Genomic DNA, 13,981 nt, shown 5'->3' with positions numbered 1-13,981 from the left:
GGTCTAAATTCACCTTCCACAAGGAAGCGCATCGGAAATGGAAGCCTGCCTTAGGAGAGGGCTGCTAGATGAAAGGCATTGCGCTCATTCCGGCTCAGACACTGACAACATTTCCTCTTTCCAGATGTGAGTGCAGCGTAATGTTACATGAAGAAACTATTTTACTTTGCAATCTTCTATTCCACTCCAAGAAACAACCATCTCCAATAGTCCACAAGAAGCTTTCAGGGGCAGACTTGTGAAATTCCAATATGTTCTGTCAATGTCTGAAACCCGGTAACCAGATACAAAATCGGTGCACACAAAGATAGCGTGTTCCTAAGCAAACAAAGCAGGAGGAGTTAGAACAAAAAGGAACCTCTCAAATATAATTTCTCCAGTGCAGTGCTTGGTGCATGTTTATCATTAACCACTTTGCAAATCTTGTATTTACCTTTTTTAACCAGAGCAAACAGAAATGTGTCCACTCGTCTTGCATAACTGTATGCCCAGTGATATAACCTCTTTATATATAGAAAGATATAAGCTTTTTTTTCTAATGACATGAACAAACATTCTTACATACACTAGCTTACACAGATACACACACATGCACACATCAGATTTAATGCACACACACACCCCACACACATGTGCACGCGCAAAAATGAACACGTACACATACACTGAAAACACGCAAACATGCCTCGTAAGCGTCTGTGCTAATACAAACATATGGGATTAATAGTGCTGCTCACAGCAACCACATTCCATTAACAGCGGGGAGGACTGTTCAGGGACATTGAAGTGCTGCAGTGAAGCAGATTTGAGACACTAGTACCTCAATTCCTCGCTGAGTTCACTTTAGCCCAGCTCTGTAATTACATTTGCCGCCATTTCTGGCCTGGCCCTCATAAAGGCCCCTGGGGCTGCACTCCACACGGAGAGCACGGATGAAACTCTCCCAGTCTGTCTTTCCACAGCACAAGAGATGCTCTCCACAATGATTCATTACGCCCCTATAATCCTCTCCAAAATTAAAGGGCCTTTTCATCTGGCACTGCTACAGCTAGGACCATGCGGCAGGTACAGCACCTGTGTAACAAACGGCCGCATCCGTGCGGTGAGTCACTGTTAACCTTCGGCCTGGGTGCTGCCATCTGTCAGACAAGCCACTTCTGCATACTGTAAACAGGCTCCCAGGCTGTGAAAACAGCTAACCTACTGCAGAGAGGCTCCATGGTGCTCTCACTGCTCAGAGGAATGGTCAAAGGACTCGCTTTCCTCTTCCTCCCCAGTTCATTAACGTCTTCCTGTCTACCCTGTCTGATAAGGAGGCGTTGACATGGAGAATGCCGATTTCTGAAATATTAAATAGCAAAGATGGGTTTGGTTCCACTTGAGAAACGGCGCATTGTTCAGGCTCTACCTGGTCGTGTATGAAACCCGAAACCCGCTCAAATCGCCTGGGCACGGGCCGAGGAGCCAGGCTGGAGAGCAGACAGATGCACCGACACTCTTACCAATCAGTAGGAGTCAAAGTACCACGCCCGTCCTTTTAAAGCTTCAGCCCTTACCAAAATGAAGTATACTGAAAATAGTTCTATTCTGCTACATTTCTCAATATATGATAAATACCAGTACACAAATTATTGCCACTTTCAGATGGTGCAATACACTTTTTAAAATACAATGTTGTAAACTATATTTATATATATATATATATTTTTTTTTTTTTTTTTTTTTTTACACATAGTTATGATATATGGCAATATAGAGCAGATTTCCATAAGGATGAAGTGCGGCTATGAGAGAATGAAGCCCCAGAAAGGTATTTGCTTGGAAGTGCAGCTTTAATGAATAATAATAAGTCATATAACCCTCCTCAGTTAACTGAAGCATGCTTGGTGCTGTAAGTCCCACTACAAACTTTGCCTGCTAAACTTCAAACTGATTTCTTAGTAGTCTTTGATGTTAAGGAAACACATGGTATTTTTCAGTGCTTTTGTACCGTAGGTATGTAGAATACACAGAGAACGTGACTTTCCGAAGCGGGGATGCTGTTTACATGGAGTATATAAGCACATGTACACCAGCTGTGGCAAAAAGAGAGGATAAGAGTTGTGGTACAGGAGTAAAGGAAATGGTGAGGAATTTCCTCAAATGCAAAACATAAACAGACTGAATAGCTGGCTCTCACCTGTCCTTTCTCCACAGCCCTTATACAACATTTCTCTGTTTTTTTTTTTTTAAATGTGTAAGAACGCAAGATTTAAATGGGAAGTCAGCACAGCACCTGAGTAATTAGAACCTCTGTGTGTGTGTGTGTGTGTGTGTGTGTGTGTCCCATTTCTCTCTCTCTCTTTCTCTCTCTTCTCCCTCTCTAATGATTTACTGGCATGATATACAAACCAAAGAAGAGAGGAAGATACAGTATCAGTATGTTTTTGTATACATGTCCTTAGGGTCTGTCTCTCAGACTCTAACACTCTCAAATGCCCCCCCTCCCAGCCTCTGCCTATGGTGCCCTGCAGCAGGACCCACACAGGGATCTGCCCCCGGTAGCCAGCTATGCAGCTCAGCCAGATTACATGGAAGGGGACGATGATCTGATCAAGCCCAAAAAGCTCCTTAATCCAGTGAAAGCCTCTAAAAGCCATCAGGACCTTCACAGAGAGCTGCTTATGAACCAGAGAAGGTAAGCATTCCCACCCTCTCCCAGCCTGCACTTCCCCGTTACCAGCGCCAGGGACAACAGGGGACCGTGGCATCCATAAAATATGTCTGCCTTTCTACCTTGCTTTGTGAAATGAAGAATAGAAAATTGGAATATTGTACCGTACACTCTTGCAGCTGGTTTCTGTATTTCACCGGTCACTCAAACACAGCACTGCATGTCTGTGCAAGAGGTAGAACATTTTAGGGATAATTGTTTAACTACGTGGGTCTGTAATATATGCATGCATTCACACCTCTCAATCTTCCCAAAAGCCTCTTTAAGAAGTAAGAACTCAACCTACTATTGTGTCCCACTCAGCATTCTCCTCACATCCTTGGCACCCCTCTGCCATTACACTCAATGGTTTCAACATGGCTGTCATTTTCAAAAGTAATACAATCCTGAAGTAATACAAGTCCAAAGGTAAACAGTCAGAGAAATTATTTTCCTCAAATGCTCCAATTTTAAACTAGAACTTCTCAGCTGAAACCAGGAAACGGGAAAATACTGTATATCACACCACACTGCACATTTGTGCAGGGAAAATTGAATGGCTCCCCTTGGAGCTGCTTGAAAATGAGCTGCTAACCTTAGCACGGTCAGCACTTTAAAACCAAGATTTCTCAGTTGCTGCTTTGCTCAGTCTAGGACATGTTTTTCAAAGATAGTGCATGGTACTATACTATATTAAAAATAACTGAATGACGATCATGAAAATGCACTTTTGTACGTCACTTTGGATAAAAGCGTCTGCCAAATGAATGTAATGTAATGTAATGACTGCTGAAGTCGACTATATCAAGGCATGATTCAACAATGCTAATTTGCCAACTGGTCATTTTCAATGCAACAATAAGAAAATGGCAACTCTGAACTAGAAACCCATGAATGATCAACAAATAAATCATTATGCAAAATTATAATATTGACAATAATAGAGACAATGAAGTGGGCAATTTTTATATAAATCTTTGCTCTGAAAAAAAAAAACATTAACAGAAATGAGGCACACTTATTTTTGTTCAATCCAAATGTGAAGAAATGTCCACAAAATCCAATAATATCTCAACAACATAAAATAAAATCAGAAACCAAATCAAAATGTCCCCCTAATTGTGCTGAGCTGCGACTTTGCTCCACTCTGTTCGGTGTCTGTCCAATGGTTGGCTGATTGGTAACATGCCATTGCCCGGCAACGTCACATTACAACGCCCCACCCCACAATGGACAGCATGCTTGAGGGATTGATCCCAAATGCAAGGGGAACTCAACCCATCTGTAAAGCACAGCAGGAACTCAAACACTTGAGACGGGGACCTACAAAGCCTTTTATGCTCCCCACTCAGCCACTGCAGTCCCCTGCCAGTCACTACCCTGTGGGAGAAAGGCCCAGCATAGAGAGCACTGGACCTCACAGACAGCACGGAAACCCCGAGTCTCAAGCCCTCTTTGACAAAGGACATTCACAAGTACACCGCAAGGACAAAAGCATGCAAACAATACATAAAGCAGTCTTAAAAAACTACACTGATTCTGATATTTTCATTTACATTATTAATCCACACAAACCTTCATTATAACTAGCCTACTGGGGATAGTTGTGGATCAAGCCAGTCCATTGTCCTCTCAGCTGAAAATGCCGACCGCGAAAGCAGGAGACAAACTTCAACGTTTGCAAATGTGAAAGGCGAAAACCAAGAACTGTGTCCAAACGTGCAAATTCCTAATAAGAAAATTAAAATATTAATGCTATCCATCTGTGATTTTGACATGGAATTTCCTGCGTAACTATGGAAAAATCAATTACCCCATCTCCCCCTTTCCTGTTCTCTAACTGAGTCAACAGAACTGCAATCATTACACATCACTCATTCATCTATTAGACTGAACGTTCATCTTGAGCAAACAAAACAACAACCCAGTCTCTCTTGTTAATGCCAATTAAATGGTGGTATTGCCTGGAGACTTCCAGCTCCTTGGTGGAGGGGGGGGGGGGGTGTCTCAGTAAAGGGCTGGCATAGCGCCATCCTTGCAATTAGGCGGGTATCAAGAGGGGCATTAGGCCCTGAGAATGGTGCTGCACTGGCGGTACTGTGGGACTCGGTCTAGAGGGGAAACTGTGGGAGGCACTTTGGGAACGGAGATAACAGGCACAGGAAGCAAAGGATGGCTAAAGGAATTGGGTCATAACCTGCAGGTAGCCCCTTTCTTGTTGTTGCTCCTTTTTAGATAAGAGTCGGTTGTAAAAGACAGCAGTGCTCAAGTGGCATTCATGTCTGAGAAGCAATGGCCGGGTATAGAACAAAAGAAGAAAAAATGCTTTGGGTTCTAATGTCACCCCTGTGCAATGTTGTTTCTGTACTATTTTGGAAATAAAAACCTGCGTATGAATTTCATTGTTTTGGGGGGTGGGTGGTTGGATCAATACTTACCAGGAGTTTGAGGGACTATAAATACATAGTGCTGATGTAGGCTAGCCGACATTTTCTTGTGTTTATGGCAAACACTGTGTGCACGGGAGCTGGCTCCTTCTGTCTCGAGATTAGTTCGTTGGTTTCATTTCCTCCTTGTTTGTTATTCTCATCTTTACTCAACGAAGGCTAAATTAATACAAACACTGTCATGCTTTCCTAAGCAGCGTCCCCCCAGTACTCCCTTTGTTTCGCACCTTGTAAAACCTGTGACTTCACCACCTCCAGGAAAAACAGCCGCCGTGTTAATTTAATTAACCACCGGAGAGACGTTTGGCGTCACTGGCAACATTCCCTTCTTTTGCATTCCCCCCTCCCATTGACATTTACGCTCCGCTCCTGTTAGCGCTTCAGCGTCAGATCATGTCCCGCTGAAGAGACTGTGAATGCGACAAAATCTAAGATTTAAAAAAAAAAAAAAAAGAAAAAAAAAGCAGGAAACCCATTGAATCAAATTGGCAAGCTCCAAATCTAAGCCAAAGGATCGTGATTAGAAACGTAATACCCAACTCATAGTTGTGGGCGTATGAATAATTGCCTATTTGGTATTTTTCATGTTGTTTAAAAGAACCATAGTGTAAATAACAGTTATAATGGCACCATAGCACACTTACGACTTGGTGTTTTCTGTTTTATTAGCAAACAGGCTCAATTCATCACAACAGATTAGTACCCTATTGTTGCAATGCTAAAACATGCAAACAAATTGTTCCCTACATTTTCAAATGACGTGTCTTTTATCGACATCCAACGAGATAAAATTATAGTTTCATAATGGGTGAAGTTCTGACAGAAAACTCTTGCCATTCTCGGTGAAGGTAACGACACCTGTCACTGATAAAATTATCTATCAAAAGGGTGTATGGCAGTTATCCTCCAGGTTATTTGTGAAATAGGCCTACCAGGTGTTTTAATCTAGACTGTTTATCGTTTTTATCCAGATTATTCACGTCTTGTTTTGTTCTACATGCTTAGTCATGCACAGTATGCTACACATCACTAAAAACCGCACATACAAAATTTCTGATAATAGTAGTTACTGAACAATTGTCGATTTGTGGACATCACCTTTATTATGTTTTTAATAACCGAGCCCTCGCATAAAAATGACGAGAGTGCCCTCTGATGGTGAAAACGTATTACAGCAACAACATTGCTTCGGATTACAAAAGGCAGGTTTTCATAATGGAAAAGGTCTTTTCACCTTTTGGCGTTTTTATAAACCTCTCTGAGTAACTGAACTGAATGTGTGTATTACTGTAATAACCTCACATACCTGATCATGTCACTGCTTCTCTCTGTGTCAATACTGACACCCAGATACATGCATGGCACTGACCTGACCTTAATTTTCTTGTCTTCTGTTTCTTTTTTCTTGATGGTGACAGGGGTGCTGGGGTTGAGAACAAACCTGAGCTCCAGCGGGTGCTGGAGCAAAGGAAACGAGAGCAGCTGATTAAGCAGAGAAAAGAGGAGGAGGAGGCAAGGAGGAAGATCTCCCCCCTGGAGCAGGAACTCCTCAAGAGGCACAAGAAACTGGAGGAGGTGTGTATTGTGGCAGCTGGGCAGTGGTGGTGGGTGTTGTTGTGGTGGTAAGGGCAAAACCACAGATGGACATCTCTACTGCCCTTCTGCATCCTGAAGCAAGACCTACTAGAAGTCCTACAGCAGGCCACTTCAGTTAGTTTCATGAATGAGATGGTGGGGTGCTGACATCCATTCTCTATATGGGCAAGACGTATATGACATACAAGGTGTTATAGATGGCAATAAGCAGCCAGATTGTGAAGTCCACTCTGTAGGGCTGCAAATTCTCAAAATTATATATGAACCCCCTGCATGGCCAGGAGTTCTGACACTTTCTGTGTTGCGACCCCTTCCCTCTGTAACCCTCTCTGCTTTTCCCCTCTCTAAATAAAGTGGGAGTAGGGGGTTAGGGTTAGAACCTATCCTGTCTGTGGACTTTAATACAGTTAAATGACAGGAAAATGACTGTTCTTTTCTTCCAGCTGGAAAGGGAGCAGGAGAGGCAGGAGGAGGAGACAGGGGGTGCCCCGGAGTTCATAAGAGTGAAGGAAAACCTAAAGAGGACATCAGTCCTGAATGCAGGAGAGAAGGAGGTGTAAAATCATCTTGTCTGCCTTGCAAGTACTATGAACACCAGGGCGGTCACACAAGTGTATCTGTGTTTGTGTGCAAATGGAAGGACACAGGAGAAATATCGCCAGAGCTATTCAGAGGACTGAGCTTCCTCCTGCTCTGTGTGATACAGGAACATGCCTTTTTCATCTCATCATGAGTGGGCAGAGACACCAGGTCTACAGTTCACTAGGCTAAAGCTTACATGCAATCCAGAAGCCCTCCATCTGTGTTCCCCAAGTTTGGGAAATAAATACACATCCACATGAGTGAGGAGATTGTGAAGGAACGACAATCAAGGCAACCTGAGCCTCAAGAAAGAAACCGCAGTGCAAGGTTTTGATTCGATACACCGAAGCAACCGAGAGTGAAGATATTTCCACCTACGTGAGCAGGAACTGGAACCCCTGGCTTTGAGAGTGAGAGTAATTCTCCCAGTGAGGCCTAAAGACATGTACAATTTGAAGAAGTGACTGTGAAGGAGAATGTTCTTGTCATCTGTCTGTGAAGGATGAAGTCTTTATTGTAATGCTAAACACTTAACGGTCATGTGATCAACTACTGTTGGCAGGTTTCCCTGTAGAACAATAATGTACTACCACTGATATACCTCTATGCAGTAGACATAACTTATCTTCTATCTGCTGTGGAATCTCATCTATTTGGTCCACTGGGACCATTGTGAAATTGAGCCAGAAGTACAAATATTGTAATCAATATGTAGACACGACCTACACAATGACAGATTCAGGTTTTTTTGGGTTTTTTTTTTTTTTGTGGATTCCATACCAGCAAAATTTTTAATTTATGATGCAATGAAAGGAATAATGAGACCAATTTATCAATCCCATATTGTTTTCTCAATAATTTTTAGGCTAAGTTTTGCACATCACTTTCCACTATATAACATTCTAGTATGTGATGGAAATCTGGGATACTTTTTTTTATCAGAGGACGAAAAGATCCTGCTTATGTTCTTGTAGTCATTTTATCCATAATCTCAGATTATAGATATCTCACCAGTCATTGAATTAGCTGATAGTGATTATAAGAATAAATCCAAAAAAGTGTCCTTCAAACAATTCCATCCATGATCTAATTTTATTCACTTTAAATCACTTTTAAATCACTTCATATGCTTAAATCACAGATTTAGTGCAAAATGTTGCCCAAGATGCCTTGTCCTCTGCCCACACTCATGATGCATAATGACTGTGATTATATAGGCATTGTGTACAATCATCAGAATCCAAATTTTGATATGCAATCTCAAAACGATTGTGATGTTTATGAAGTATATGTTTTAAAAAAATAACCTTTTTAAAATGAAAATAAAGATAAAAGGGTGTGTGTGTGCGTGTGTGTGTGTAAAAGAGAGTGAGAGTGAGATTCACAAATTCCCATACAATAAGCAAGCACATTTCAAAGAGTAACTGTCATGTTACCTTTTAAATCTATTTTATAACTGTAGATATATTTAAATACCAATGAAATAAACCCCAATGCATTTTTTTTTCTCGAAATGAATTGCATAAATAAACACTGAATCATATTGACTGCAAACTTATCACAGCACTTTAGAAACTATAACAATTTTTCTGAAATTACTTTGAATTACTAGAATGAAGGTGTGTCATATAAAATGTTATTTTTCTTTTTCTTTATTAACATCCTTTCTTCTGGCAAGACACCATCATTTGTTGTTTGTCAAAGCTGTACACATATAGCTGATGATTGTTTCCTAATTAGGTTAAATTATGTGTTTTGCCTTTGCTAACTCCTAAAGCCACTTAATTTAATGTTACCAAATGTATCAATGAACAGGTAACTAACACGTACCCAAATATTTGGATATAATGACATTATTTAATTTTTTTATGTTTTTCAGTTTATTTTAACATCATTCTTAATGAAAACATAACATGTATATTCCTGACTTTTTTCCTTTTTAACTTTTACCTTGACATGAAATGGTGATAAATAATGTGCAGTAGACTGTACTGTACATGATTGTGCTTAAAATGGTGTTTGGGTTTAAGACTGTATCATGTATTTTCTCAGAAATAAAATACTAACAACAAATATGTGGAAAATATCAGTGGTATTTTGCTTGCAAAAATTGTCCATATTTATATATATATTTTCAGAGTTGAAATCCAAGAAAGGATATTCACCCATTTGCTTTCCAGATAGACAGACACTTTCCCTGTGATCAGTGCACCCACAAAATTACGTTCCGTCCAAATGCACCACTAAGCTTACAACAAGGGATCAAGTTTAGCTCTTCTATTGCATCCATTTAGCAAGTGCCAATGTCCTGCCTCTATAGCCTAGTATCCCAACACAGATTGACTCAGGGCCATTTCCTGTGGAATGTTACAAACCATATAGTGAAACACTGAGAACTACAGGTTACATTAGGACTTTGAATATACCTGAGCAGATAAAATAAAAAGGACAAAAAGAAACAAGCAAAAAAAAAACTAATTTAGTCTTTCAGTAGATGCTTTTATCCAGAACGACTTACAGTAAGTACATACATTTCTGGATGTAGCAACTCGGCTTCAAACTTGCAGGAGTGCAAATGCTGTCATAATTCCACATAAGACATTTCACTCTTATTGTGATAGCTCAGAGGATTCAGATTGAAGCCCTCTTCTCTGGGCTTCCATCTGTCTCCCCCATCTTTCTCTCTCTCTCTCTCTCTCTCTCTCTCTCTCTCTCTCTCTCTCTCTCCCCAAAACATAAATTTCATGTGCAATAATGTATTTTTTTCTAATTTTGTGTCACTGTGCTTTTGGTATAGAATTTCCAATAATACTGAACTATTTCTCTTGCCTTGACCAGAGGTCCCAGTTACTCTTTGGCCTCTTAATTGCAGCACACATTTCCAGTGGAAACAGTATCCCCTACATCACAAGGTCCTTTGTTTGGGAAACACTACCATTTTCTAATCTTTATAATCCAAAAGACTCCTCACTATCCGATTTGTTGTGCTCTGGTTAACAAGAACTAAATTGTTTTAGTGGATCCTTAGTGAACCTGAACTGAATGATGGGTTTAAAAATGTTGAGTGTTCTGGAATACTGGACATTGGGACATTGGTTTATTCAGGATAAAACCAAGATTATGGAATTATACACAGAAGAAATACAACCAACACTGTGTAAAATTACTTTAACACATTCAGGGACACTTAAGGTTATGCTATCAACATTAATGCCATTTTAACTCGTCTCTGAATTTAGACAGCATAGTGGTCAGCAAACACAACTACCTGGAGACATATGTTTTACCTGAGAACCACCACAAGAACTAAAATGTCACCCACATTCAGTGTATAGCTACAATAAGCTATTATCTCTGAATTATTTGCTGTAGTGAAAAAAAGTAGGCTTATACATAGCAGGTTACACACGCATGTGCTCAAGAAAGATATTTAACCAGATTTTCTTTAATATCTGTGAATCACATGGAATAAGACAATGGGATAAGAAAAGAAGAAAATAATTTTTAATGTGTTTTGCTGTCTTCCTGTATGTTTTAGGTAGACTTGGAAAAGGACTGCAAATGCAAGCACTAAAATGAGAAGAAGTTTGTTTATCAATCATCCTTTTAGCTGAATGAGTGACTGTCAATCACAATGGATCTGAAGATGTAGCTAGAGATGTGTCAAAGTACCTTTGCTTCTAGAATAAATTGTTTTATAGCACACAATTTTTCTATTTCTCTGATTATCTGAAACATTATTCTATCTTGGTGAAATGTCTCATAAATAAATACACTGCAGCTTTTTCATTCCAATGTGAAAACATTAAAACATTGAGTAAAAACAGCCAGATTAGTGATACTGAAATTAACAGCACACGGCAGAGCAAGAAAAATAAATATCTTGAGTGTAAAGCATGTTTGGGGGTAATCAAACTAAACCTTGAACCTGCCCCACAGAGAAAGTCCTGTTTGCCCCTGCACAGGTAAATAGAGTGGGTAGCTGTAAAAGAATGCTTCATTTGGCCTCCTTCCATCCTCCTGCAGGGCGAGTGGAGTACAGGGGCGTGGCTTTGTGACAGGTAACGTACAAAGTATTAGGGCTTAAGGGGAACAGCTTTGAGACACGCCAGAGGAGATGGGGTTGCATCTGGACATGGCCAGGACTCTGCTCCTAATGGTGCTGACCACCTGCATCTGCACACAGGCCGGTAAGAGACCTGTCCTCTCACTCGCCTCCTCTCTTCCTACCTCTCTCGCTAACTATCATTGAGTGCCATCGGCGATGCCTCTGTTTATTCTAAACAGAACCCAGAACCTATTTGTTAACAAGCGTAGCTTTAATTAATAGGTGTAGCTTAAAACTGGTGGACTGGTCCCGGAACACTCATGTGGAACCCGGGCTGCTTTTCAGCTCTGCAGAGGAAATCTTCGGCGGCGGACTTCCTGAATCACGGACAGCGAGTGAAGCGCTCCTCGGAGGTCAGCACGGAGGACAGCGATGGCGACAGCGACGGGGACAGCGACAGCGAGGCGGAGGAGCTGATGGTGGCTCCTCCGGACTACGTGAGTACAGCACGTCACTCAGGGGACAGAGCGCATGGTGGCCTCCTCACCTCTGATTCAGGATAATGCACTAGAGGGGCAGAGAACCACACACAACTCAGGAGGAGAGGTAAAAAAACACTGAATGGATCTATCCCAGGTAGGAACAGTTGTAGTATGTTCCTACTGCTGGGGAGCGGTGCGATGGTGATATTCCTGTTGTTCGATGTGTAGAAACGTCTGAGAAATATTTCTGGAAAACAGACTTTGTGAATGATGAAATTCCTGATTTGAAACACTCTTTTTCATTTCACAGGCTGCAAGTTTTACCATGCAATTGACTGGAGGGTCACAACCAGGAACAAACTTGGTAAGATTCTAGAACTCATATTCATGCATGTGGATGGTCAGTTACTAAGCAATCATGCATACTAATTCATGGGTTCCCAAACTGGGTTCTGTGTTCTGTGGGTCTGTGAGACTTAGCAAAATGAAAAAGGAAATACTTTAGCTTTCTATGTTTTTATTTCTCTGTTTCATAAATGACGTAATTTAGACTTTCAGATAATATGAACCCTGTTTAGTTTACATATCCTTCGTAAGATTATGATTACAGTGATAATTAAATATTTATATTGTACTAAATAGCTCCATGTTGTCTAGACATCCGTGATGTAATGCCATCACAATTTAATTAGGCTTCTATGTGTGAATAAAGGATTTGAGAACCTTTATGTTTTCCATTGTGCTAACATCATCAGATTACATTTCCTATTGTTCTGGCCTTTTTATTTTGCTTTTCCTGCTTTTGTAAGATGTGTGTGGTTTTCTGTGCCTTGTTTCAGAGTCCAGATAGTGAGGCTGTGAAGGAGGAAGGTTCAGGCATGTAGCCCCTGGGCACTTAGCTTTGCTGAAATTGGAGCTGATGGTTACAAATGACTTGAGATGTCTGTCTGTTCCAGTGAGAGTATGGGGTCACTGTTATTCCTATTGTATTACTATATTTCATATATTAATGGACAATCACAACAGATACCTAACATTGCCTGCCATAAATTAATGGTTTAAAACACATTTTATCTGCATTATAAATGCTTTTGGATTCAGGATTTGAAAGCACACCTTAAAATGTGTCGATAAGCAATTTGTGGCAAATGCTCAAACAAGATTTTTCAGTCAAATTGTATCCTTGCTTACACAATTAGTTTTCTTAGTTCTGTGAGTGTTAAGTGAGTTTTGGTGCTTTAATGAAATGGTGCTGAATAGTTCTTTCCATTGCACATGTCCTCACCTTAGCTGTCATGGTGCTGAAAGACAGGAGTAGTCACATTTTACATCAGCCATTTGGTTTAGGAGAACATGATTAAGCACACATAAGTCTGTAGGATGTACACTTAACTCTGACTGTGACAATGGGAATTGTGTAATCTCTGTATAACTGTTGAATAAAACCTGCTTGCAAAAAGTGCTATTTTTACACCAGACACTTGTTATTCAGCATTTCTCTGTTATCTGAAAACAGAATGAAATGTATTTAGAAATGTGTGTGTGTGTGTGTGTGTGTGTGTGTGTGTGTGTGTGTGTGGGTGTGTGTGTGTGTGCATGTTATGTTTTACGAGATCAACAGATTTCCCCATAATAATCATACAGTAAGTTTGGCTATGGGTACTTCGTCAAGTAGGCTGACAAGAAGCAAGTAAAAATCTCAGGAGGGGGTATGGAAACCCACAGTGCTGTTGTTGTTTTGATTTCTGCTCAGTGTCCCATTGTATCTCAGACATGGACATGCTGCCATTAGTGGTGTAGTGGCTGTATCATTTTACAGCATATTTCTTCCTGGAGTAGCAAACCCTGTTCCCAAGGGGGGTGGATAATGGCATATGCTGGGTGTCTCAATGGGAACGTGAAGCCTGCTTAAAATTCAGTAGGTGCACAAAAAGGTAATGTTATAGCTTCGTTAAAATGATAGGATTATCAACGATGATCTTATTCATCAAGGAGCCAGGGGTAATTCTGTGGCTGGAAGCAGTATTGTGCATTGTAACATCTGTGTGGATTAGGTGAATGACAATGATGAGTATGCTTGCTGCCACCCACTGGACAAACAGTGATTTGTGAGGTAAACATAATAACATTTTGA

General features: G+C 40.6%; 1 protein-coding gene across 2 annotated transcripts in view; it reads left to right on the top strand.

Moving 5' to 3' along the window:
* Positions 1 to 9,390, top strand: part of si:ch211-236d3.4 (protein FAM107B) — a 30,216-nt gene extending 20,826 nt beyond the window's left edge. For both annotated transcript variants that reach the window (XM_064304816.1, XM_064304817.1), the window contains 3 exons: positions 2,491 to 2,677; positions 6,558 to 6,714; positions 7,179 to 9,390. In XM_064304816.1, coding sequence (XP_064160886.1) covers positions 2,491 to 2,677; positions 6,558 to 6,714; positions 7,179 to 7,295 — 461 coding nt within the window. In that variant the 3' untranslated portion in view covers positions 7,296 to 9,390. The remainder of the gene's footprint in view (positions 1 to 2,490; positions 2,678 to 6,557; positions 6,715 to 7,178) is intronic.
* The last annotated feature ends 4,591 nt before the right edge of the window (positions 9,391 to 13,981 follow it).

This window comes from Anguilla rostrata, chromosome 13, assembly GCF_018555375.3.
Source record: "Anguilla rostrata isolate EN2019 chromosome 13, ASM1855537v3, whole genome shotgun sequence".
In the NCBI taxonomy this organism is placed as follows: Eukaryota; Metazoa; Chordata; class Actinopteri; order Anguilliformes; family Anguillidae; genus Anguilla; species Anguilla rostrata.
Note: the sequence above shows the minus strand (reverse complement) of the source record. Positions and strands in the feature narration are given on the sequence as shown.